The sequence below is a fragment of the Aquarana catesbeiana genome, linkage group LG07 (genome assembly GCF_042186555.1).
Source record: "Aquarana catesbeiana isolate 2022-GZ linkage group LG07, ASM4218655v1, whole genome shotgun sequence".
Taxonomy (NCBI): Eukaryota; Metazoa; Chordata; class Amphibia; order Anura; family Ranidae; genus Aquarana; species Aquarana catesbeiana.
Genome location: NC_133330.1, coordinates 127,904,898 through 127,932,532, shown reverse-complemented (window position 1 = coordinate 127,932,532; position 27,635 = coordinate 127,904,898). Strand labels below are relative to the sequence as shown.

Here is a 27,635-nt window from a genome sequence, read left to right as displayed (position 1 = left end):
GAAGGTGCGAATCTCTGAATAAACTAGCCTCTCATGTTCCTGCAGGAGTGATGTTCATTTGGGCTGTGTAGCTGCATCTATCATCAATATTGCTGTGTATCTTGTCATTGTCATTGCAGAGGAACATGCGTTTATTAAACACAACAGCACTCTTTATTTGAACCCCTGAAGAAGGAAATATAGTGTCATGAAAGGAAATTTATCTTTTTACGCTCTCTGAAACATGTTGGGTCCTTATGCAGCCATTTCTGGTCTCTGTTTCCCAGTTTTCAGAAGTGGTTTTTGCTGCAGCGTGTAATACTGTGCAATACTCCTGTTCTTCATTTGCTATTTAATGTTTTTAGTAATGGTATTTGTCATTTTTGTACTATTTTTGTATATTGAATAAAATGTATATTTTTTTATCTGTTTTTCTATTTACCATACTTTGATCCTGTGTTGTTTTTCTGCCCATAGTATCCCTTTTGGGACATTTCTCTCTCTTCATATTAGGCTTTGGAGAGACCCTCAGGACTAGCTTCCTAACTAGCTCCCCTTTCTCTATATTGTTTAATCAGAAGCAGGTCAGAGACCTTTTTTTTTCCGATTGGGAAGAGAACAAATCAGCGCAAGTATGTATATGAGACACAGCAGCTGAACACCAGGGTCAAAAATCAAATCCCTAAAAAACAAATAAAAACAGATGGTGCAGCGCTCAAAAATAAAAACAATAATGAGAGTCCATGAAGAATTCAATCAATCCAAACAGTCATGTGTGATGTGACTTCATGCTGACATCTCAGTGACTTTCAGTGATCCCTCCACCAATATACAGGATGGCCTCACACCTTATGGATGGGACCCTTTAATTATAGAGGGTCAGAAGTGCCTTCCCTTACGGGTCATATAAGAATGGTGCACAGCAGATCCAGATCAGTCAAACAGCAGGGCAATGGACAGGCATGTGGTAACGCTCTCCCAGCATATACAGATTATATGGAACAGAAAGGATAAAACATAGTGCTCTCCATATGGTACAATTTATTGAGTAAAAATACTGATAACACACTTACAAACAGGGCACTTAATCCAGTGCCAGAATTAGCAGCATGTAACATTGTATGGGAAACCGAGATGCGTGATGGCCACGGGTGACGTCACGACGCTTCCAAGTTCCGAATGCGTGCGTCCCAATGAGCGGGGTCTTCTTCAGCAGATACGGAAGCAACGTGAGTACCCTCATCTTATACTGAACTATGTTACCATGGCAACTCTCATCAAGCCAAGTAACAAAGGGGGAGGCGGAGATCACTATGCAGGGATAAAATCCCAGAAGTGTCCCCACTCGTAACAAACGGACCAACGGAAACAGATAAAATTGTAATGATGTGAATTAAAAACCAACATGACATTAAAAAAAAACACCATATTGGCAAAAGCAATGCTGGTGAGTGCCAAACCAAAGGAAAATATCCAGGGGCACATAGATATTACCAAAAAATCTAAAAATATGTCTACAATGGTAAAAAAAAAATATATATATATGGAAAAAGTCATCTGCAACCATCTTAATGCATCAACGCACCATAAAAAAAATAAGAATAATTATATAATCAACGATCAGTAATAAAACAATTGATATCAAAATCAATATTTAATCCATCAGGGCAGAGAACACAGGTTTCATGTATCCAATAAGATTCCCTTTTGCTCAACTGTCGTATAAAATTACCCCCTCTCCAGTGTTTAGTGACCCTCTCAATGCCCCAAAATTTTAAACTCTTGGGGTTCTGTTGTTGGAATAATTTAAAATGTTTAGACACGTTGTGGGTCTTGAGACCCTTTTTTATATTAACGTGTTCCGCCAACCTGACATGCAGGCTTCTGGAGGTTCTGCCAATATATTGGAGCCTGCGACCGCACTCCAACATATAGACAACCCCAACCGCGTCACAAGTAATCAGTTGCTTGATGTCATATTCTCTATTGGTAGCTGATGCTAGGAACTTTTTCCGTTTTTTAATGTTTCCTTTAGAATGCTTACATGGGATACACCGTCCACAGGCATAAAAAACCCCCAAAAATGAGAATAATCTATCAGTAGAAGGAACTGGAGGATTAAGAACGCCAGGGGCCAGGCGGTCTCTTAATGAAGGAGCTTTTTTATAAATATACTGGGGTCGCTCTGGCAAAACAGGGCCTAAAACCTTGTCCTGCTTTAGAATAGACCAATTCTTTTGAACGATTTTTTCGAACTTGCGATATTGCACATTGTAATCTAAAATCATTTTAAAACTATGATTATCCCCATTAAAATCTTTATTAAGATCAGAGACCAGTGAACGTCTATCCATAGATTTAACCCTCAATATTTCCTCTTCTAGAGTGTTTCGATCATAACCTTTTTCCTCACACCTAGAACTAAGAGTGACAAAGTCGTCCTCGTTGGTACAGTTATGACGTAATCTGATAAACTGTCCCCTGGGGAAATTGCACAACCAAGAACGGTGGTGACAACTCCCCAGGGGAATATAAGAATTACGATCGGTAGGTTTGAAGTGGTTAGTGAGTTTAAAACGGTCATTGTCTATACTAATGACCAGATCAAGATAGACAACCTTTTCAGGATCAATGGTCCATGTCAAGGATATATTTTTTTGTTGTTATTCAAAGATTCAATTAATGTGTCAAGCTTCGGTCTATCACCCCTCCAGATCATGATAAGATCATCTATGAATCTACGATAACAAACGAGTTTGGGGGGACGGTTAAGGAATACTGCCTCTTCCTCCCAGTGTGACATGAAAATAGTAGCCACACTGGGAGCAAAACGTGCTCCCATAGCAACTCCCCTAGTCTGCAAATAGAATTCCTTGTTGTACCAGAAATAATTCCTGGTTAAACAGAAATCCAGGCACCCAAGAAGAAATTCCTGAAGTTTACCTGACAGAGAGGAAGAGGAGAGGGCCCATTCAACAGAGGACATAGCATCCTTGTGATTGATGATAGTATAAAGAGAACTCACATTCGCAGTGACCAATATTGTAGAGGGGGAACACTCAAGGGTCTCTAAGATTTGTATGATGTGCTTGGTGTCTTTCAAAAACGCAGGAGTTTTCATAACCAACGGCTGTAGGAAAAAATCAATGTATTGTCCTAACCTGGCAGAAACAGAATCGATCCCATTCACAATGGGTCGCCCAGGGGGATGAATGATGTCCTTATGAATTTTTGATAAAAAATAAATAATGGGGGTCCTACAAAATAAAGGGTCCAAATACAAAGATTCTTTTTTAGTAAGAATTTTTTGATCTCTACCATCCTCTATTATGGCATGTAGCTCATCTTTAAACGCTAACATCGGGTCTTTGTTAAGGACACTATAAGTATCACGATCTTCAAGTAAGCGACGCATTTCAGATTGGTAGTATTCCTTACTGAGAATCACAAGACCCCCCCTTGTCTGCGGGGCGGATCGCTATTTCTTTACGTTTTGCCAGAGAGTCAATACTACGTTTAATAGATAATGGGTCTGAAATTTTCTTGATTTGGAGTTTATTCAAATCATTAGAAACCATATTCTTAAAAACTTCAAGATATTTATTATCCGTATTGGGAGGATTAAAAATAGATCTGTTCCGTAATGATGAATGGTCCTGCACCAAAGTTCTCGAACCCTGGCTGGGGTGGGAGAGAAAATATTTTTTCATATTCAGGGTTCTAATATATTTTGAATACTAACATAAATTTCAAACTTCAAACCTCAATCAAGAACTTTAGTTTCATCATCATTAAGGATAACATTACTAAGATTATATATGCCAACACCTAACGAGGTTTGGGCCTTTTGTGTTCGCCTGCCCCCTCTCCTTCCTCTTTCTTTTCGTTTTCGGGGGGGGGCCCTGGATTTGGAGGTGTGTACGGTACAGGTTGTCTCCATGGTTCCTTTTGAGATCTAAAAAAATCCCCTCTATCATAAGAGACATAATCAGAAAGTGGGGCAAACCTATTATATGTGGGAATAGATCTGTCATAAAATGGATGGGGACTACCCCTATTGTAGGTATCTCTTCTACATTGGTGGTATTGATTAACCCTACGATCATGTGGTGAATCATATTGATCGGAGGCGTGAGAATGATCCCCCTCGTGAGTGTACGACCGAGAGCCCCCACCTCTACCCCTTCCTCTCATGTTTTTACCTCTTTTTCCGATTGGCCAAAAATAGAAGAGTCCCAATTGGCCGCCAGGGAGGAAACAGAAGCCGCGGCGATGCCCGTGGAGAGCAGGGGAAGGGGAAGCTGCTGCCGAAGCCAGGGAGAAGCACTGCCCACCATAGATGGGGTAAGTTCTCCAGACCCGACCAACCAGGGGGAGGGGTGGTACTGTTTGTCGCTCCCCCCCCAAAAAAAAAATTACCACCGGCCGCTACTATTTACATCTTACTCTCATTGGATCTACAGTATTTATAATAAAACTGTGACTGTGAGTTCATACAGTTGGTTGACTTCGATCAAGAGGCTGTCTCCTTGGAGATTCTGTGAACACAGATGTAGTGTACCAACTGTTAAACGGGCCTGTTTGTACACCAGAAACTTGTCTAGGGGGGATTTTTTTCAACATGTTAAAACAGTGCTAAAACATATGTGAAACATTATTTCTAGGTAACTTCCCATCTTGTATGGAGATCTCAGCTACAGGGTGTTATTGAAGAGAGGGGTCAGATATATAGTGATTCATTCCATACCATAGACAGCATGGTCTCCCACAGCTTATACGTTTCCAGTCCACCTATAGGTACAAGGTTGCATACCACTAGAATATTTAAATGCGGAGCCACAAGTTGTTCATGTTGCAGACATCTGGGTGACCCTCACGCCACCTCAAGCTCCAATGGTTATTCTTCCTTCTAACCTGGCCAGACATTTCACTCATTATGATTGCAACAGACAATCTTTAAAAATCCAGATAGTGGAAAGAGTAGATTGTTCTGTTCCTGGGGGCGATCAGTTCTGCCTCCTTTGTAGAATGGAGCTATACTGGATTTTAAATTAACTACTTGCATTTCCAAAGGCCTAAACTTTGAATGGGACATCACTCTTTATTGTGAGTAACTTCTGTTTTTCTTCCCTCTCCCATCACCCACCCCTCCTTTACCATCCCTTTCCCTCTTTCTCTCCTTCCCCTCCCATTTTCCAGTTCCACTTTTTTTCTCCTCCCCCTTTTCCCCCTTTCTGCCTCCCTTTTCCCATTGTTCTAGCTCTCATAGTTCTGGGCTGTTTCTTTATTGCACATCCTTTTCCTTCATCTTTTTCTTTTAACATTTGGCCAACACAGGTTTTTGAGCATTTGTTTCCCACCTTCTTTAGGACGTTTTGTATCCTTTGAACATCTATCTAAATGATTGTAGGCTAGATTCTTGTGTTCCATGGCTCCCATGTGTGGCAGACAATCACCTCATATTGCTTTTTCTAAATTGAGCAGCAACCAATGATGTATTTATTTCCCCCTGTCTGTGGAATCTTTATTACCAAGACTAAGCCCCATGTCAGGGGCGTGGCCTGGATGGAGTCTAGGCCGAGGCTGTTTCCACCCTTTACATGAGGTTTTTGTGTAATGTGCTTTTCCTTCCTCAATGACTTCTATGGAGCTGAGACTAGTGTTTTTCTCTGCCTGCACTATCAGTGGTTGTCAGCATATAGGGACCTACTAGAGCCTGAAGCAACACCCTAAGATTTTCTTTGTATGGAGTTACAGGGACACTAACTGACACTGATGTCGCTAGTAACACTAATACAGACATTGTACTAATGGCACTGGCTGGGTGACATGGCAATCAAAGGGTTAATTGTGGAGGGCAATCAAAGGGTTAAATGTTCCTAACATTTGTATTCAAGTGTATGTGTGCTGTTTGTACAGAACACGGTTGTTTTTTCTCCATGAACAAAAAGAACTCATGGAAGATTAAACCGTACAGATACTGTACCATCTGTGCTGTGACTGGCCACAGCTGATCAGCAGGTATACAGTCCTAATCATTGGCTGTAACCTGCTGACAAACTCATGCTGCTTCCAATCACAGAACAGGTCCGCGGGGGCACGTGCATGTGCATCCAATACCCGAAAGTAAGTGGTGGCGTACAGGTACATTGCCTAGCCTGCAGCCACCACCCATCCATGTACCGTGGGCACGAACATGCTCCATGCCAGTCGCAAACTTTTTGCATATTTTTTGGGAGTGCCCTACCATTAAATCCTTTTGGCAGGAGGTCACAACATGTATCACATCAGTCATTTCCATCTCTATCCCCCTCTCTGTCGAAGTTTGTTTAATAAGCTTGGTTGAATCCCTGGCTACCACAAATGCTACACGCACTTCTCTTACTCTGTTATTTTATGCTAGGAAGTTGATTATCCTATCTTGTAAAAACTCCTCTGTGCCAGCATTGGCAACATGGAGTTCTTTGGTGAATAAAGCAGTCCCTTTTTTTTCAAAGCCACATCATCTAGTAGAGAGGCCTTTGCCAAGTTTGAAAAGATATGGGGTGGCTGGATGTTTTCCAATAACTGTGTGTACTGCATTTCCTGGGTAAAATGTACTGCTAACTTATTTCATTCCTAATGATGTTTCTGAAATAAATGTTTCTCTGGGTTTGTTTCCTGGTGGGTGAGAGTGAGTGAATTTTTCTGTGTCATGAATATGACATGAGGGGGGGCTGTAACGAGCCCCTTTGCTCGCTCGGTTCCACTCTCCCGCCACTCCTCTGCAGCTATAGAATCAGATTGCAATGTCTGATATTTCGGTCATCCCATGCTCTGGGATTAGAACTTCAGCTATGTGCCGTTCTAACCCAGTTGTGATAGCTCAGAACAAACACCAGGCAGGCTGTATGTAAGTTCAACCAGGAATCTATCTTTATTGACAAAATACAGGCTTTTATACACTCAAAGTGTAGGTGCAGACCTCCTGCTCATATTACTCTAACAATACAGCTGTAACCTAATTAACCTAATTAACATGAGCTAATTAACTAATCCCTTTAGACCAGGGGTCCTCAAACTACGGCCCGCGGGCCGAATCCGTCCCTCCAGCATTTTTTATCCGGCCCGCGGACTGCCCCTTTAAAATTGCAGAACTCCCCCTGCCCTCTGCTCCCTCCATCACACAGGACGGGAAACATGACAGGCCGGACAAAGGACCTTTTGTGCTAAGAAGCAGGTGATTGGTTACTAGGCATCAGGGCGGTCCCAGGAACCAATCACCTGCTCCTCACTTCCAAAGTCCCGCCCTCCGTCCGGACCTACCATGCCTCGTGTCCTGCATGATACAGGTAAGTGTTGAGTGCTGTGATATTATAGGGGGCGGCAGTGTAATATTGATATGGGGGGAGTCTGTGACATGGGGGGAGTCTGTGACATGAGGGGATCCTGTGACATGGGGGGAGTCTGTGACATGGGGGGATCCTGTGACATGGGGGAGTCTGTGACATGGGGGGAGTCTGTGACATGTTTACAACCTATTAAATTGAACCAACCCTCTTACCCCCAGATTCATCATGTGCTTGCTCCTGACGAGTGACCGCCTAGTCACGAAACGCGTTGAGCTGCCACACGTTTTGATTACCAATTAGTACCCATGATATTATGTTTACCCTCTTTACCCTTTCTGGTTTGGATCTTGTGGTCATAGGCCGTGCAAGGATTACTATGTATTACCAACTTCTACCCTTACCTTTCTTGGTGAAATTTTGGAAGTTATAGCCTATTATACAATGTGACAATGAGCTTGTAACATTTTATGTTTTACATTATTATGCTATAAATGCTATGTATTGTATATTTTACATGTTCTATATTTGACTGTACCTCATGACAATTATTAAAAATCCTTCCAATTACTTCACCATTTGTACTTTATCGTCATCATATGCTTCATTTAAAGTCCCACCACCCTGTTCTCGCCCCTTCTTTTGATATACAATAGGGATGGAAATATGTGACCTTACCAGGCCACAATTTCAATTAAAGTCCCAAGGGATGGACTATCAGCCTCACCAGGCCAGATGTCCTTAAAGTCCCTACCCCCTTGCCTTTGCTGAAATACTAGATATAGGGATGGAAGCATGTAATTACCCTTTTTCCCCTCTTTTTTGCAACCCTGATCCTATGACCAATTTCCCTTGATTCATCTTTACTAGTCCATAGTGTACATCATAGTTATTTAACTACCCAACTCCTTACATATATATATTTTTTATCTAATTCCAGCTTTATCACATTTTTTATTCTGGTTTTGTACTTTATACCACCGAGTGTCAATATTGCCATGCGCTGGTCCGTCTTGGTTGTGGGTTGGGCCGTGCTGCTTGCCGTCCGGGCGTTCTCCTTTCCCGGGAGCTGTGACGTGCCTGATGGGCCTCCTCCCACCCTCTGCCTTCCTCATGCTTGGAGGGGTGGTGGCGCCGTCACCGCACGTCAACGTCACGCATCCCGTGCTGGACGCCTGATGCTTCGGCGCCCGGCGCGTGGTAGCCACGCTCGCGAGCAGTTCAGGGGGGCGGCGGCGGTTGGGGGGGGGTGGAGCGGTCCATGCCCGCCCTGCCTCCTCCCCCCTCCCCCCCGTCATCCTGTTACGCTGGCGTGACGTCGGCGGCGTCCTCGCCGTGGCGCCTACTTGAGCGTCTTCTGGGCAGGTTCTGTCACTCAAGGCTCCCTGTACACTTGTTCGCACGCCAGTCCAGGCTCTGCCTCGCTGACACCCCTTCCCAATACTCAGGTACAGTCACTTTTACCACTATCTCTGGTCTCTACTCTCACTCCTCTCACTGTCACCCACTACCCCCTTTTGGTTCACCCCCAGCTGCACTCCACTCTGCATCCAGCCCCCTTTCGCTGTTCACTTTACTCACACCTTCACTCCCCAATTGGGTCTTTCACCCTCTTCCTCACACTTTTTTCCCCCGGTACTAATTGCCCCACCCCTTCACCCATTCTTTCGTCCAGGTTGCCTTGTTCCTTTGCCTGCCATGGTTGTCGCCTCGGGGGGCGCTCCGGGGGAGATGTCCGCCGCGGCTCCCGGGTGGGAGTGCCATTCCGGATGGCTTTGCTTCACGGCACCACACCGCCACCATACGAACCTAGTGAGTCTATTGGCATTTAGATAGGGGGTTTTACCCCGCTATTTTATATATGTTTACAACCTATTAAATTGAACCAACCCTCTTACCCCCAGATTCATCATGTGCTTGCTCCTGACGAGTGACCGCCTAGTCACGAAACGCGTTGAGCTGCCACACGTTTTGATTACCAATTAGTACCCATGATATTATGTTTACCCTCTTTACCCTTTCTGGTTTGGATCTTGTGGTCATAGGCCGTGCAAGGATTACTATGTATTACCAACTTCTACCCTTACCTTTCTTGGTGAAATTTTGGAAGTTATAGCCTATTATACAATGTGACAATGAACTTGTAACATTTTATGTTTTACATTATTATGCTATAAATGCTATGTATTGTATATTTTACATGTTCTATATTTGACTGTACCTCATGACAATTATTAAAATCCTTCCAATTACTTCACCATTTGTACTTTATCGTCATCATATGCTTCATTTAAAGTCCCACCACCCTGTTCTCGCCCCTTCTTTTGATAACTAATCCCTTTAGACAGCCTAGATGACTCAGACATGACCGTTAGGCCAGACTGGCCGTCTTGTAGTTCAGAAAGTCCAATCAACATTATCACAATCAACATAGACTCTTCTTCACACAATAGCAAAGTTAATTAACACAAATAACAATGGGGATCTAATGACTCTTAGATCCCATAGTAGACTTATTTACAATACACATTTTTAGCAGACAATAGACAGACAGGTGTTGGAATTTACATCAGCATCTCCTAACAGTATCTGTCCCAGCATTGTGAATCAGCCACTATTCCAATATGGAAAATCCAGGGTCCCCAGACATACAGCTCACAAAGAGCACCGTTCCCCCAAATGCAAGGGCCCCCGATCGATCGGCAAGAGGCTAGCATACAGTCCCCTCCAAAAGTCTCTTTCCCGGCTAGGTCTGTCACATTTCTCCCCTTTCGGCAGGAGACTAACACAGGAGGAGACCCCAGACGGGTTGACTCCGAAGTTAGTCAGTAGTTCCAGTCCTCTAATGCATGTACCCACACAGTACCCCAAACAAATTGTTCCAAACAAAGTATTACTCACCCAGCCAACCTCTGCCTCTCTCAGAGAACATATCTGCCACTGGGGAGAGGCCTGGACTGGCCCTTCTCCCTGGAGTCCTTTCTACCGCTGGAGAGAAGACAGGGTGTCTGGGCTCACTCCGTCATGCTGTTGTGGATCTGGGCCGACTGCCCAGCATCCCTGGGGTATACAGGTGGAGACTGAAGTCCCATCCACCTTCACAGGACATCCATCCTCTGTTAGTTGAGGGTAGAGTCCAGCAGTACTCGGCCCTGTTGCCAGCCCTTCTGCTGGAAACCCCACACCATCTGCTCCGGCTAACTGTTGGGGAGGGACGACGAACACCTCCTCTCCCTTCTCCCCCTGTATCCTGATCTGCTGCTGGGAAGTGACCACCTCCTTCTCACCCTGAGCCTCCGGAACCACCGCAGGTGTAGGGCAGAGATCTTGGACCCTCTGTCCGGTTGCCAGCGCTTCAGCTGGGGAAGTTCCTTGTAACTTCACAGATACTTCTGTTGGTGCTGGGCAGAGCATAGTGAAGTTTGGCCCCAATAACAGCTCCTCTTCTGCTGGAGGCTCACCAGGTTGTTCTTCCTCAGCAGAAAAGTCTATCAAATCCCCTGTCTCTGCAACTGGTGTCTGGGGATAAAGGTTCACCATCTCCTCTCCGTGAAACCCAGAAGATGCTATCAGTGCTGGGCAGAGGTTAGCAGAGCTCTGCCCTGTTGTCAGCACTTCAGGTTTGGGGACGGCAATCTTCAGATTTTCCACTGCCGATTCTCTGGCATTCTGCTGGACAGGCACATTCCTCCATCCAAGATCATCCAATGCAGAAACAGGTTCATCAAGGTCAGTCAGCACTTGCTGCATCCGCCATAAGACCTCCGCCTCCATATCTGCGGGGGCAGGTTGGCAAAGCACACTGTTACTCTGCCACATTGTCAACTCTTCAGCCAGGATTTCAGAGTTGTCAACTGGTATTTCATGATAGTCCCAGGCAAAGGGAGCACCACCCTGCTGCTGAGCAGAGTCTAACAGCTGTTTGTAGGCGATCTCCAACTCCCATTCCTGAACGGCCAGAAACTCCAAATCTTCCAGTGCACTTCTGAGACATTCAGTCTCCGCTCTCTGTGCTCCATTATTTCCTCCAAACGCCACTCCCGATCACTTCCAAAGTCAGGGTCCCTGGACAGCCTCCAGTATAACAATCCTAGGCCATCATAGTCAAAGCCTTCCGTTGGGCTGTCATCCGCTGTCCATGGGCACACTTGGGCTACATACCACTGGAGGGCTCTGTAGCTCTCGTCCAACCGCATTTCTGCCTGGATCAGCCTGCTTAACTCGGCTGTCCACTCCTGGTTCGGCTGTTCCCCCAAAAACAGCATTCGCACTTCATACTGCGACCAGTACATCACATGGACGGAGGGGAGAACTTTTCCCTGGTGTCACTGCTCACGGGCTAGCGCTTCCTTCCAGAGCTCACAGCGGACAGAATCAAACCATCCTAGCAGGACCTGCTCTGATACTGGTCCTCTGTGCTGTATCTCCTCTCGCAACCTCCTTCTGAATTCCTCATCCATGGTGGCTGGTATTTCTCCTCTCCTGCTATCCTGCTACCTTGGATCCAGGTGATGGTTTGGATGTGTTCACAGCAAGGAAGCACGATACCACCATTCCCTCCACGGCTCTCAAGTAAGTCTTTCAGCGTGGCTCTCCTGCAGGCTGGTTTGGAGTGTCCTAGTAACTGGAGAGCAAATCCCACGGCTGCCAACCAATGTAACGAGCCCCTTTGCTCGCTCGGTTCCACTCTCCCGACACTCCTCTGCAGCTATAGAATCAGATTGCAACGTCTGATGGTTCGGTCATCCCATGCTCCGGGTTTAGAACTTCAGCTATGTGCCGTTCTAACCCAGTTGTGATAGCTCAGAACAAACACCAGGCAGGCTGTATGTAAGTTCAACCAGGAATCTATCTTTTATTGACAAAATACAGGCTTTTATACACTCAAAGTGTAGGTGCAGACCTCCTGCTCATATTACTCTAACAATACAGCTGTAACCTAATTAACCTAATTAACATGAGCTAATTAACTAATCCCTTTAGACCAGGGGTCCTCAAACTACGGCCCTCGGGCCGAATCCGGCCCTCCAGCATTTTTTATCCAGCCCGCGGACTGCCCCTTTAAAATTGCAGCACTCCCCCTGCCCTCTGCTCCCTCCATCACACAGGACGGGAAACATGACAGGCCAGACAAAGGACCTTTTGTGCTAAGAAGCAGGTGATTGGTTACTAGGCATCAGGGCGGTCCCAGGAACCAATCACCTGCTCCTCACTTCCAAAGTCCCGCCCTCCGTCCGGACCTACCATGCCTCTTGTCCTGCATGATACAGGTAAGTGTTGAGTGCTGTGATATTATAGGGGGCAGCAGTGTAATATTGATATGGGGGGAGTCTGTGACATGGGGGGATCCTGTGACATGGGGGGAGTCTGTGACATGGGGGGATCCTGTGACATGGGGGGAGTCTGTGACATGGGGGGAGTCTGTGACATGGGGGGAGTCTGTGACATGTGGGGATCCTGTGACATGGGAGGCGTCTGTGACATGGGGGGATCCTGTGACATGGGGGGATCCTGTGACATGGGGGGAGTCTGTGACATGGGGGGGATTCTGTGACATGGGGAGGATTCTGTGACATGGGGGGGATTCTGTGACATGGGGGGGATCCTGTGACATGGGGGGGATCCTGTGACATGGGGGATTCTGTGACATGGGAGGGATTCTGTGACATGGGGGGATTCTGTGACATGGGGGGGAGTCTGTGACATGGGGGGGATTCTGTGACATGGGGGGGATCTGTGACATGGGGGGGATCTGTGACATGGGGGGGATCTGTAATATGGGGGAGTCTGTTATGGAGGGATCTGTGATATGGGGGGGATCTGTAATATGGGGGAGTCTGTTATGGGGGGATCTGTGATATGGGGAGTCTGTGATAGGGGGAGTCTGTGATAGGGGGAGATCTGTTATGGGGGGATCTGTGATGGCAGAGTCTGTTATGGGAGATCTGTGATCTGGGGGGATCTGTGATCTGGGGGGGATCTGTGATCTGGGGGGATCTGTGATATGGGGGGATCTGTGATATGGGGGGATCTGTGATGGAGGGATCTGTGATATGGGGGGGATCTGTGATGGGGAGTCTGTTATGGGGGGATCTGTGATATGGGGGGATCTGTGATGGGGAGTCTGTTATGGGGGGATCTGTGATGGCAGAGTCTGTTATGGGGGATCTGTGATATGGGGGGATCTGTGATGGGGGGAGTCTGTGCTATGGTGGGGGGATCTGTGATGGGGGAGTCTGTGATATGGGGGATCTGTGATGGGGGAGTCTGTGATATGGGGGATCTGTGATGGTGGGATAGTGACAAATATGCCCCTTCATGTCTGCCCTCTACTGTCCGGCTTTGGGTGCGTGTTGCTTCAGCGGTCACCCGGCACGGGAAGCCGCCCAGAATGTTGGTCTGGGCGGCGCTCTGGGAGGTTACCAGGGCGACTTAACATCACGCCCTCTCTCCTCCATATTGCCACTCCGGCGGACATGCGCAGTCCGCCGGTGAGGCATTCCGTGCCGGTGGGACGGATGTGCGTGACGCCGTCCCAACGTAGCTGCGCTCGCGCGTGCGCGGTAGGGGCAGCGCCGCGCATCCCTGTCCCAGGGAGCAATAGGAAGGCTCTCCAGCTGATGAGTTCCACTTATCAGCTGAGCGTGATTATCGCGCCAGCTGATGGGAACTCACTCTACTTTAAAAACCAGCTTCATTCATTCCCAGCCCAGACACCGTGCCTGTGGGATGCTGGGATCTGTGGCTGGCTAAAACTTTAAAATACTCAATTACAGGTATTATTCTTTACTATTCTACTGCAACTAATTATTTTATTTTTATTTTTTCTTTATCTACAATTATATACTTAAGCTTTGCTTCCTATGTCCCGTTTAACATTGGCTGCTTCCTGATTCATTTATGCATATCTTTAGGTGCAATTTAGGTGCACATTGTGGAGATGATATGATAATTATCTCTACAAGCTATGCAAGGCAATCTGTTTGTCTATACTGCTTCTGTTATAGAACATTTTATATATGGATATATTTCATTACTATATTTACATATTGTTTTGCCCTAATTATAATTATGTAATAACGCCTTTAAAACATTTAAAAGACCTATATGTAGGAATACCATAAGTAATACTACATTTTGTTTTCAGGATAATAAAAAAGACTTTAATGCAGCAATACTCTAGAGGTCCCTCCTCTTTATTAGCTCTCATGATTATCTTTTACACTTCCACTTCTAGGATGCAATAATAATGGCCCATTTGAATTCTGTGTGCGTATACGTGTGTGTGTGTATTACGCATTCATGCATATATGTTCATACATGCCCCCTTTTTTTTTTTTTTTTTTTTTTTCACAATCAGCTACTTTGAATAAGAATTTATTTTTAAAAGAGAATCTCTATTTAAATTCTATCCATAGGTTTGCCTTCTTCCCTGTTTTTGCTCCAGTGTACCGCTGCGGCAAGCACGCATCCGAGACGGACAGGGTAGGTGTAAGGTTAACTGTACATATCCACAATTTGAGGGATTGAAACATATTGATGAAGTATCCAGAGAACAGCACTTCATATATATAAAAATTATAACCATCTGTCATCATATTTTCAAATACTCCCGTTCTCCCTTTTTACCATTGGTTCTAAAACAAGCAACGTCAACATCACAGGTAGGTGATCAATCGATCAACCTATACAGTTAGATATTGACATAAAAAGATGCATGGTAATTTACCTATTACGCTTTCTTAATTAATTCAGATGAATTCCTCTTTCCAATTAAGCCCCTGAAGAAGGACTGAATTTTAATATATCCCGAAACGTGTTGGGCTGGCAAAGAGTTTCCATCGTTTAAATACCACCGTGCAGTGGAATACAATTAATGGGCCTAAAAAGCCCCGACTGTAGGAATATCATTGTCTAGTTGAACATAATCAGTACTGTTTTTGAATTATATGTATTATACATGTTTCCGTTGCTTGGAATGTTTTGTTTTTATAATCTTTAAATAAAAATACTGTTTTTACTCTTATATGAGATCACAATCTATACAATTTCTTGTGCAAGTGCCGGAAAAATCCAGTTAGGGGAATTTCCTTTTTTTAGGGGATCTGTGATGGGGGAGTCTGTGATATGGGGGATCTGTGATGGTGGGATCTGTGATGGGGATTCTGTTATGGGGGGATCTGTGATGGCGGAGTCTGTTATGGGGGGATCTGTGATATGGGGGAGTCTGTGATAAGGGGGAGTCTGTGATAAGGGGGAGTCTGTGATAAGGGGGAGTCTGTGATAAGGGGGAGTCTGTGATAAGGGGGAGTCTGTGATAGGGGGAGATCTGTTATGGGGGGATCTGTGATGGCAGAGTCTGTTATGGGAGATCTGTGATCTGGGGGGATCTGTGATCTGGGGGGATCTGTGATCTGGGGGGATCTGTGATCTGGGGGGATCTGTGATCTGGGGGGATCTGTGATGGGGAGTCTGTTATGGGGGATCTGTGATATGAGGGGATCTGTGATGGGGAGTCTGTTATGGGGGGATCTGTGATGGCAGAGTCTGTTATGGGGGATCTGTGATATGGGGGGATCTGTGATGGGGGAGTCTGTGCTATGGTGGGGGGATCTGTGATGGGGGATCTGTGATGGTGGGATCTGTGATGGTGGGATCTGTGATGGGGATTCTGTTATGGGGGGTCTGTGATGGGGGAATCTGTTATGGGGGATCTGTGATATGGGGGGATCTGTGATATGGGGGGATCTGTGATGGGGAGTCTGTTATGGGGGGATCTGTGATATGGGGAAGTCTGTGATAGGGGATCTGTGATGGGGAGATCTGTGATGGGGAGTCTGTTATGGGGGATCTGTGATGGCAGAGTCTGTTATGGGGGATCTGTGATATGGGGGGATCTGTGATGGGGGAGTCTGTGCTATGGTGGGGGACTGATATGGGGGAGTCTGTTATGGGGGATCTGTGATGGTGGGATCTGTGATATGGGGGGATCTGTGATTGGGGGAGTCTGTTATGGGGGGATCTGTGATGGCGGAGTCAGTTATGGGGGATCTGTGATATGGGGGGGATCTGTTATGGGGGGATCTGTTATGGGGGAGCCTGTGATGGGGGAGTCTGTGATGGGGGAGTCTGTGATGGGGGGGTCTGTTATGGGGGAGTCTGTTATGGGGGGATCTGTGATGGCGGAGTCTGTGACGGGGGAAGTATGTGATGTGGGGGAGTCTGTTATGGGGGGAATCTGTTATGTGGGGCTTTGTGATGGAGAGGAGTTTGTGTTGGGGGGCTTTGTGATGGGGGGATCTGTCATGGGGGGGCTTTGTTATAGGGCGAGTCTGTGATGGGGAGGGGGGTCTGTGATTGGGAGTGGTTCTGTAATGAGGGGAGTCTGTGAAATACTGATAAGTTTATATTTATTACAATTGTTCTTTATTTTAAATATTGTACTGTTTTTTTCCTGTTTTTTTTTTTGCACTACAAATAAGATGTGTGCATAGGAATTAGTTCATATTTTTTTTTAAACTATAGTGCGGCCCCCCAACAGTCTGAGGGACCATGAACTGGCCCCCTGTCTAAAAAGTTTGAGGACCCCTGCTTTAGACAGCCTAGATGACTCAGACATGACCGTTAGGCCAGACTGGCCATCTTGTAGTTCAGAAAGTCCAATCAACATTATCACAATCAACATAGACTCTTCTTCACACAATAGCAGAGTTAATTAACACAAATAACAATGGGGATCTAATGACTCTTAGATCCCATAGTAGACTTAATTACAATACACATTTTTAGACAGACAGGTGTTGGAATTTACATCAGCATCTCCTAACAGTATCTGTCCCAGCATTGTGAATCAGCCACTATTTCAATATGGCAAATCCAGGGTCCCCAGACATACAGCTCACAAAAAGCACCGTTCCCCCAAATGCAAGGGCCCCCGATCGATCGGCAAGAGGCTAGCATACAGTCCCCTCCAAAAGTCTCTTTCCCGGCTAGGTCTGTCACAGGGGGGCCCCTTACTGGACTTGACACCTGCTTTCCTCCTGTTGGAGGTTTTAAATATGCATATTTGATGGGACAAATGTCTTGGTTTGTTTTGTTTTTTTATTGTACTGGATTTTTACACTGCAATTATACACTGTTGTGTATAACGTTACTGTTAAAATTCAAATAAAAAGTCATTTGAAAAAAAAAAAAATTTACTATGGGTGGGCGGCAAGTGGTTAACAAAGAAATAGGCAAACATCACTGAAATTAGGATGTGGGAAAAGTAATGGTACTCTGCCTAAACTTATGGAAAAGTCAGTGCATGTCAGCTAGCAGACAACTTGGAGTATAAAGTACAGCAGTATGATGTAGAGATATAAGATACTTAGTTTGTCCAAGCAAAAGTTCAATCATGTAGGGAGCCCAGGGAGCAGAAATGTTTTGCATCTGGAACTTGTTACTACAAAAGCAGCTCATAAGATAAAGTGGATAGTGGCTCCCATCCCAGGAGTTTTGAATATGTAACATCTAGAGCTATCTAGAAAAGTCTGGTAGACTTCTTGGACCTTGAGGGCTGCCATTTGCCATCTCCCAATGTTGTTAAGCCAAAGTGGATGCCACACTGATAAGGGATATTGGCATCCCTCACAGTAGGTGGAAGAGGCTGCAGTAGTCTCTGTTGTTCCAAAGTAAGCCAGAAAATATTTTTTTAAAAATGCTCATCTGCTGCATCAAATGCTATGTTATGCATATTGCATGATGTGCGCATAATATTTTCCTTGAATAAGTAAAAATGGATTCTGTAGATCGCATCTTGGTTGTAAAGATTGACGACTCGGACAAAGTAGCCTATGAGCTCAATCTATTTCAATGGGAGGGACAGTTCAGCCAGAATGTTTTTGAAAATGGCTCATATGGTCTCCTCTAAATCATCAGATCCAGTAGCCTTGGGTGATTCCTTATTTCTAATGTTGTTTCTATGGCTTCTATTATTAAAAACCCCCAAGTGCATCTGCATGTCAATTTATAGCAGCATTTTGGACAATCTCTTGAGCCTGAAGTTTTTGAACATTCTGTTTTTTGAACTGAAGCTCATCCTGTATGGTCTCAACTCTGTTAGTAAGATGCTGAAAATCTGCTTGCAAAGCTTTAATGTTCGTGCTACAGTTATTCCGGTCCGCCTACAGGTGAAAGTCCTTTTACGTAGGGATGAATTTAATGCCTTCCCCTCGGCACGTAGGTTCCTCTGCCTTCTAAGTGGAAAGAGAATTTGTCATTGTTTTCATGATCAGGTTGCCAAGTGGGAGACCTCTTTAGGGTGTGGGTGCATTACGTCTTGAGGAGGGTTGGGATCACAAACCAATGGGTCATGCCATTCTACAGCAGTAGCTTCTGGAGTATGTTCAGTAGCTCAGCCTGGAGGGGTGTTTGCTCAGGTGGGATTTCATGTACCCCATGGAGATTTGAGTTGTGGCTTGCTAAGTTCGGGTCCCAGGGCCTAGCTGCTCTCTGGGACTTAGAAGCCCTTTGACTGTCAAAATGGTTGATAATGTATGTGTAGCAGTAGTAAATAGTGTAGAAGGGAACATTGATGATGCTCCTCTGCATGGGAGGTTCCAAAGCTGGTCATTGCTAGTTCCCCAGGGCTGTGTCCAGGGTGCAATGGAGATAGGAAGGGCTGTAGTGCGTAGTGGTGCAGGTCTTTTGCAGGCCAATTCCCATCTTAAAGCTCAAGAAAGCCAGATTAGTTGTACGGAGTTCGCTATGCCTCATATGAGTTAGCAAGACTGCCCGGCTGCATTATCCTGACTGATGGAGGATTTGTAGTCATCCTGAGGAGTAAGAATTCGGACAGCCAGGAGGTGAGCCCTCTCAGTGATTTCAAAGGTTCCCCTATCCATTGTGGAACCACCGCTCTAGAGCCACAGGATCCCTTGTTCCCAAGTTAAATAAGCAAATGGATACAAAAAAAATGTAGAACAGCAATCTGAAGGTAGCTGTGCTTGGGTGCGTGTGTTCCTTTTGGCACCCAGATGCACAACAAAAGTAGGATTTTTGACTTGCCAGTAAAATCAATTTCTTGGAGTACATTGGTGTACTCGTGTCCCTCCCTTCTGTTCCTTATGTGATTTCCCTGTTTATGGGTACAAAACTGAGACTAGTTGAGAGTGGGAGGGGTTATAAAAAGGATGTCCCTGCAGTATTCTTTTTTGTCAGGGTCCAAACACCTGAAGGTAACTGCATATAACCTGTGGTTAAAGACTAAAGATCCCGTGTAAAGTTACTGCGTATAAAAAACTCTATTTTTCTATTTGCAATGTTTAATTTGACAGTGCTTGGTCTGAACTAGATGGACTTGGATGTTTTTTTATTTCAACCTGAATAACTATATAACTATGATTCACTGTGTGATGCTTGTAGGTCCTTATCTGCCCCCACATTAAAGGGGTTGTAAAGGTAAAAATGTTTTCACCTTAATGCATTATATGCATTAAGGTGAAAAACTTTTGACAATACCGCCGCCCCCAGCCCCCCCCCCCCGTTTTACTTACCTGACACCTCGAATCTCCGCTGCTCGTTCCCGTCATCTCTATTGCAGCTCAGCCTGGTCGCTGATTGGCTGCAGTGGATGGATTGAAAGCAGCGCAGCCATTGGCTCGCGCTGCTGTCAATCACATCCGATGACGCGGCGCGCCGGGGGGCGGGGCCGAGTGATACAGTGAACGGCTATAGCCGCCGGCTGTATCACGGGAGCGCGCCCGCAAGAACTAACCACCATGCGAGGGAGCTCGCATTAAGGTGGATAGTTCTTGCGGGGAGGAGCTGAAACAGCCGCCAAGGGACCCCAGAAAAGCAGGTTCGGGGCCACTCTGTGCAGAACGAGCTGCACAGTGAAGGTAAGTATAACATGTTTGTTATTTTTAAACAATAAAAAAATTACCTTTACAACCCCTTTAAAGCCCTATTTGGCCCATTTGTGTGTTCCTGCACCAGCCTCCTTGTTTTGAAATTGCCTCCTCAGATTGTAGAGGAATTTTTGCCTCACAATTAGATCAGCCTGGTCTTAGGAATCACAAATTGTCCAAATTTGCTCATAGCCTTTGCTGCTACTCAATATTTTGTATGGATTTCTTTTTTTTTTTTTTAATTCTTTATTTAAATCAGACCGAATGTGTTTATTGAAATTTACAGACAATGAGAATACAGTTGGTGGCACAGTCAGGACATAAACAAAAACATATTCCTGTGTATAAAGAACACCAGCTGAGACAGAGACCAGACTACAATAGTTAAAGTTTGCAGATGAAATGAGAAATACAATCTAGCAGAACATGAGACACCTGAAGTTTTACCAATAAAAAGGACAGGGAACTAAAAAGCATAATTTGTGGCTGTAAATCAGAAGCCAGATAACCACCTTGGGTACCAACACTTACTGGAGTAACTAGGGGAATAGGATTCAATAAAGAGAAGAAACAAGAAGAGAGGGTAAGGGAATGGGCTAAAAGGGAAAACGGGAATGGATAGATATAGTGCGCTAAGAGCAACACCCCCACGGGAGAATGGGAACATAATTCCGTAAATGTTCCAATGGCCTCCTCTCAGATCCTATTTGTATCTGCCATGGCACACATAAGGGGTGTTTTCCCTCCTTCCTTTGTTATATTTCCTTACCTTGCAATAACACCTTGCAATTGCCATATGTCAACACCCTGATATACAAGGCATTACAGTAGGGCACCATCAGTACAAACTTCTCCTGTATGCAGAAGACATCCTGTTATACATTACCAACCCCCTTGTCTCTATTCCATCTCTTATACGGACGTTTGAGAAATTTGGCACACTGAGCCATTTCAAGGTGAACTGTGATAAGACGGAGGCCCTGAAAATCTCCCTATCCTATTCGTCTGTATCTCACCTTCAACATAACTTTGCCTTTAAATGGTAATCTACGGCTATCAAATATCTTGGCAATAAAATTCCCTTTTCTATTGCCTACCATGGCGGACCTTAAAAATACACCTCTTCTCCAATTGGTTTGTACCTGTCATAAATCCAACGACAAACCACACATCTCCTGGTTTGATCGTATCAAGATGGGAATCTTACCAAAATTATTGTACACTTTTCAGGCCATCCCTGTTCCCCCTACTCCTGATTTTTTTTCTTATCAATAAATAGGGCTATCAGCACCTTCATATGGCGACATAAAAAGTCCAGAATTCAACAAACCATCTTTTCCTTTCCTAAGTGCAGAGATGGAATGGCTCTTCCCCAATTGTTGTTATACAGTATTCTCATGCAGCTTCTTTGCTCAGAGTGGTTGACTTGTATAATGGGCATTCCACCAAGTTGTCAACTCTTGGAGAATTATGTTATCCTCAAACCCTGCATCCTTACCCTGGTTAGACCCAGATCAGAGACCTTCAAAAGACTTACTACCCCTCACAGTGTGCACTACTTACTCTCTTCCAGACAAAGTCCCTTGACCCCGTAGTTTGGACTAGCTTATTTTTCCTCTACTGCAACGATCTCTAAATTTCTCCACTGGCATCGAAGAGACGGTCCTGTTTTGAGCCATACCCTTTGTGGTCAGGCTCTTGTTTCCCTCTCCCAGATAGTCCCCTCTTGCCATAGCTAATTGCAGCATGGTTGGCATATACACAGTTGAAACTTGCACTGCTTTTGAATTGCTGCTATCCCAATCCTCTAGACCGAACCACACACTTTCGCAGATATACCAGATCTTGTTGAAGGTAGTCCTACCCAAACCCACTGCCATTTCTTTCGATGTGGAAACCGGAATTGCAAAAATCATTGGATGATATGGAATGGGACAAAATTCTGGCTGATTCATACAAATCATTTTATATCATCTCATGCGCATGAGCGTAATTATCAGACCTTATCTAGATGGTACTGCTGCCCCACACTTTTACATAACAATTGATCCATCTATCCCTGATACTTGCTGGTGATGTATGCAGGAGCCTGGCACCATGACCCATATTTGGGGCACCTGTCTGAAAATTCTCCCATTTTGGGATAACATCTTACAATTGTTTGGTAAATTAGTGGGAGATAAAATCCCAAATGAACCTCAGATTACAGTGCTGTCCATGCTACAAGGCTCTTGTAGACGAAGGAAGAGAAACTTTATTACAGCAGCTTGTTCTGTGATAGCCATGTGGTAGTGCCAGGCTGAGGCCCATTCAATGGCTGAATGGGCTTGTGAGTTGGACAAGATTCAGGTTGTGGAGCGTATGATCACATGGGATGAGAATGAATCTGAACAACACAAACTTATGTGGACAGTATGGTCTAATTTCAGATATTCTTTTCACTTTGACTCTTATTTCCACTAATGTTTAAGGTCCCAATCTTATCTGGGAATTTCTTATGGTATCCCCCCCCCCCCCTTATTTATCTTTTTCCTCTTTCTCTTTTCCTCTCATCTCTTTCTCCTCTGCTTTACTTTTTCCTTCCCTTCTTATTACACTTATTACTATTGTTTCCGTATATTTTAATTGGAAGCTAGCATCATTGTGTTGCCTGCTACCCAGGTATCGTGTTCCTAGCTGAACCGGATGTTTCTGTTTGGTATCCTTCAGTGTGCATACCCTTTTTTTGTTTTCTTACATCTACTTTTTTTTCAATGTAGCCCAGTGGCTTCTGATAACCTGTTGGGTTGTACACTATTTATAATATCGGTTTCTTGTTACCACTGTTTAACTGCTTGCCGCCCGCCCACCATCAAATGATGGAGGGGCGACTCTCGTTCTGGGACAACGTTGACCCAGAGCGTCCGTTCTCGCATGCGAGCCATGTTGCTAGGAATCGGCGTGACCCCAATCTCTGTAAAAAGGGCTCTTTAACCATGTGATCATGTCCAATCACAGCCGGTCACATGTGCACACGGAAATCTGCTCTCATCGCCTCACACTGACAGAGTGTGTGGTGAGGAGAGCCGATCAGCGGCATCTCTTCCCAGGGGTAGTCAAGACATCTAATCAGGGCACTGCTTACAATAACACCACTGTAGGTGCACTCTATTCTCTACTTTGTGGCTTGCAATAGGGGCCCTCTGAAGGCAGAAGAAGCCAGGTACACCTATAGGGGACCCCAGAAGAGGAGAATCAGGGCTGCTCTATACTGAACTATTGCATAGAGCAGGTAAGTATGACATGTTGGTTATTAAAAAAAAAAAATGTGCAGAAGGTCCAACCGGCACATTTTACAATAGGTACAGATATGCATATGCAAATATGGTAGTAGAAATCATACAGTAACCAGCAATTAGCTGACCCTTATTTATGCCTCTGCATAAATTATACAATGAGAAGACCTGTGCAACAGACCCTTCCTCTAGAGCAGTGGTTCTCAACCTCAGTCCTCAAGTACCCCAACAGGCCATGTTTGCAGGTTTTTCTTTATCTTGTACAGAGTTAAATCAGAGTCAATGGCTTTGTATTTTGGACAGCTATTTTATCTAAGAGAAATTTCCAAAACATGGCCTGTTGAGGACTGAGGTTGAGAACCACTGCTCTAGAGAATTTTCTGTGTATGCACAAGCTTGACTGTACTATTTGACCAATACCAGGAAGAATTCTGAGACTACGCTTGTGGATTTATACCCACTAAGACAAAGCCTGTTTGCCTCTTTGTTAACTCAGGGGTCCTGGGGTTGAGGTGAGTGGCTAAGAGTGTCTTTGATGGAGGTTACACCTTTATGGCATGGAGTTCTTTCTCTTATACACACATCTTCACTTCATCTTCAAACACATCTTCACTTTATCTGGAATCTTGCGTGCTTACTGTTTATGGACTTTTTTCAATTAACGCTGCTCTATCTTGTACTTTATTCATCTGGGGTGTTGCGGATTTGACCTGAAGTGTCCAGCTGCTGTTTCTAATTTTTATTTTTTGTCTTACACATTGCTTGCACTGGTTTTTATCCATTATTATATGGACGTGGCTACGGAGAAAGGAGAGTGAGAGGTCCAAGCAGGGTTTGATGACAAACCAAGAGGGAGAATTTCACTCTTACTATAGTTAATGCAGAGGCCAGAACAAAGTCTAAACTCGTCAAATTTCCTTAATAGAGGTCATGTCAGAGGGGGGGTTTGCAATAAAAATAAGTACGTTATCGGCAAATAGATCGGAACATAGTTCATGGTCGCCAATATGTATACCATGTAAGGGAGCCTTTTCAGTTAGGTGTCTGAAAAGGGGTTTCAGAGTTAAGTTAAATAGTAACAGTGAGAGGGGACACCCTTATCTAGTGCCTTTGAAAAGACAAAATTCCTGTGTAAAGAGACCTGCCACCACCAATCTGGCCGTGGGAGAAGTATACACTGATTCAATGAGGTATCTGAAGGGACCAGAGAGCCAGTTTTACCAAGCCTAATGAAAGCCAGTTGAAGCTGACGTTATTGAAGGCTTTCTCCACGTCCAGAGTGATGATGACGAGGTCTTTCCCAGGATTGGTTTTAGCATGTTCTAAAACCATCATCACCTTGCGAATGTTTAGGGTGGCTGTTCTCCAATTTACAAAACCTGACTGTGCAGGATGGATCAGGGTAGGGATAATATTGGCCTGTCTGGTCGCTACAATTTTTGAGAGACTTTTGACATCTAGGCTCAATAGCGAGATAGGCCTAAAGGAGCCGGGTTGTAGTGGGTCTTTCCCTTTTTTTGAGAGTAACTCAATAATGGCTTGGTTCCCTGTGGGTAAGTAGGGACCCCCTGACCATATTCCGTGTTAAACTCTGAAAAGGGTAGGTTTGACTAGATCCCGAAGTGTCTTGAAAAACTTGGCCGTATACCCATCTGCGCCAGGCTCCTTGTTTGGAGGTAAGTGTTGTATAGTTGTGGAGATTTCTGACATGGATATAGGTGCATTTAAGTTTACCAAGAAACCTCTGTGTTATATCCTTATCTATTGGGTCGGAGGCATAGAGGGAGAAATAATACTAAAACTTTCATTTGTTGACCTCCCGTGGGAGGGATTTCAGGGTGCCTGTGGAGTGTCAGAGAGAGGTGATGTATGTGGGGGAGCAGGGGCCTCTACATAGTTTGGCTAAAAGTTTACCAGATTTGTTGCCAAATCTATGAAAGGTACATCCATATACGCTTGTTTAGTCAGCTCTAGCTTATTGGCACAAGAGTCAAAAGCTTGTTTAGCAGCATGCCATTCTGCTCTTTGTTCTGGGGTGTTTTGGGATGAAAGGGAGCGCTGAGCAAGCTTGAGGCGAGAGCATGCCACCGGATAGCTGCTTAAAGCATGCTTCTTATAGGAGGCTGCATATGAGATGACCTGACCCTTGATAAGGGCCTTGCCAGCTTCCCAAAACAGTTTAGGATTATCCATATGAATGGAATTTGGTATCATTCGTGGACCAGAGTCCACGAATGATACCGAAATTGGTGAGATAGCGATGTCATGAATCTCTGCCTGTGAGACTGTTGGAGTGATGATGTTACATAGTTACATAGTAGGTGAGGTTGAAAAAAGACACAAGTCCATCAAGTCCAACCTATGTGTGTGATTATGTGTCAGTATTACATTACATATCCCTGTATATTGCGGTCATTCAGGTGATTATCTAATAGTTTCTTGAAGCTATCAATGCTCCCCGCTGAGACCACCGCCTGTGGAAGGGAATTCCACATCCTTGCCGCTCTTACAGTAAAGAACCCTCTACGTAGTTTAAGGTTAAACCTCTTTTCTTCTAATTGTAATGAGTGGCCACGAGTCTTATTAAACTCTCTTCTGCGAAAAAGTTTTATCCCTATTGTGGGGTCACCAGTACAGTATTTGTAAATTGAAATCATATCCCCTCTCAAGCGTCTCTTCTCCAGAGAGAATAAGTTCAGTGCTCGCAACCTTTCCTCATAACTAAGATCCTCCAGACCCTTTATTAGCTTTGTTGCCCTTCTTTGTACTCGCTCCATTTCCAGTACGTCCCTCCTGAGGACTGGTGCCCAGAACTGGACAGCATACTCCAGGTGCGGGCGGACCAGAGTCTTGTAGAGCGGGAGAATTATCGTTTTATCTCTGCAGTTGATCCCCCTTTTAATGCATGCCAATATTCTGTTTGCTTTATTAGCAGCAGCTTGGCATTGCATGCCATTGCTGAGCCTATCATCCACTAGGACCCCCAGGTCCTTTTCCATCCTAGATTCCCCCAGAGGTTCTCCCCCAGTGTATAGATTGCATTCATATTTTTGCCACCCAAATGCATTATTTTACATTTTTCTACATTGAACCTCATTTGCCATGTAGTCGCCCACCCCATTAATTTGTTCAGGTCTTTTTGCAAGATTTCCACATCCTGCGGAGAAGTTATTGCCCTGCTTAGCTTAGTATCGTCTGCAAATACAGAGATTGAACTGTTTATCCCATCCTCCAGGTCGTTTATGAACAAATTAAATAGGATTGGTCCCAGCACAGAACCCTGGGGAACCCCACTACCCACCCCTGACCATTCTGAGTACTCCCCATTTATCACCACCCTCTGAACACGCCCTTGTAGCCAGTTTTCAATCCATGTACTCACCCTATGGTCCATGCCAACGCACCTTATTTTGTACAGTAAACGTTTATGGGGAACTGTGTCAAATGCTTTTGCAAAATCCAGATACACCACGTCTACTGGCCTTCCTTTATCTATACCAAAGATATAGATATCTTTGTCAGTGCCAAAGATATAGTCAATTCTGGTAAATATGTTTTCAGGAGAGAAATAGAATGTGAATTCCCTGTCCACTGGGTGGAGAAGCAGCCAGATGTCAATAAAGTGTAGGGATTCCATGGTTGAGGCAAAATAGGTCAAACTAGGATCTTCGGATGTTTGGGAGTGGACCTATCATAGGTTGAGTGCATTGAGGAATTAGTCACCTCCAACTATGTGGGGGGTGTGAAGGAATTTTAAGAGTCTAGTTGACAGGTCCCGAAAGATTGTTTACCGGGGTTGTTAGGTGCGTAAACATTTGATATCAGTAAGTCCCTGTTTCCTAGGCATATATGAGCGATAAGAAGTCCCTGGCTGTCAAAGTCTACTGATATTACCTCACAGGGGAGGTTTTTGTGAATCAATATGAGCACCTCGGCCTTACATCCGACTGCATCAAATCCCAAGACTGTGCCTACCCAAAGCTTTTTCATACGGTGGAAATCGGGAGATGCAAGGTGTGACTCCTGTAACAGAGCCATGTCCGTCTTTAGCCTTTTAAGATGGCGGGGGACCTTGAGTCTTTTTATGGGGGACCAAAGCCATGAAGTAATTTTCATAGAGATGTTTTAGGAACGTGGGTTAGAGCAGGGGGAATGGATACGAG

The 27,635-nt window shown here is 44.8% G+C and overlaps 1 protein-coding gene across 8 annotated transcripts in view; it reads left to right on the top strand.

The window, feature by feature from the left end:
• The window catches only part of IPPK (inositol-pentakisphosphate 2-kinase), a 1,128,404-nt gene that overhangs the window by 746,772 nt on the left and 353,997 nt on the right, over positions 1–27,635 (top strand). Inside the window, exon 12 of one of the 8 annotated variants that reach the window (XM_073592670.1) lies at positions 14,726–14,792. The exons of the other annotated variants lie outside the window; for them this stretch is intronic. Coding sequence (XP_073448771.1) covers positions 14,726–14,792 — 67 coding nt within the window. The remainder of the gene's footprint in view (positions 1–14,725; positions 14,793–27,635) is intronic. 8 annotated transcript variants of the gene reach the window in all.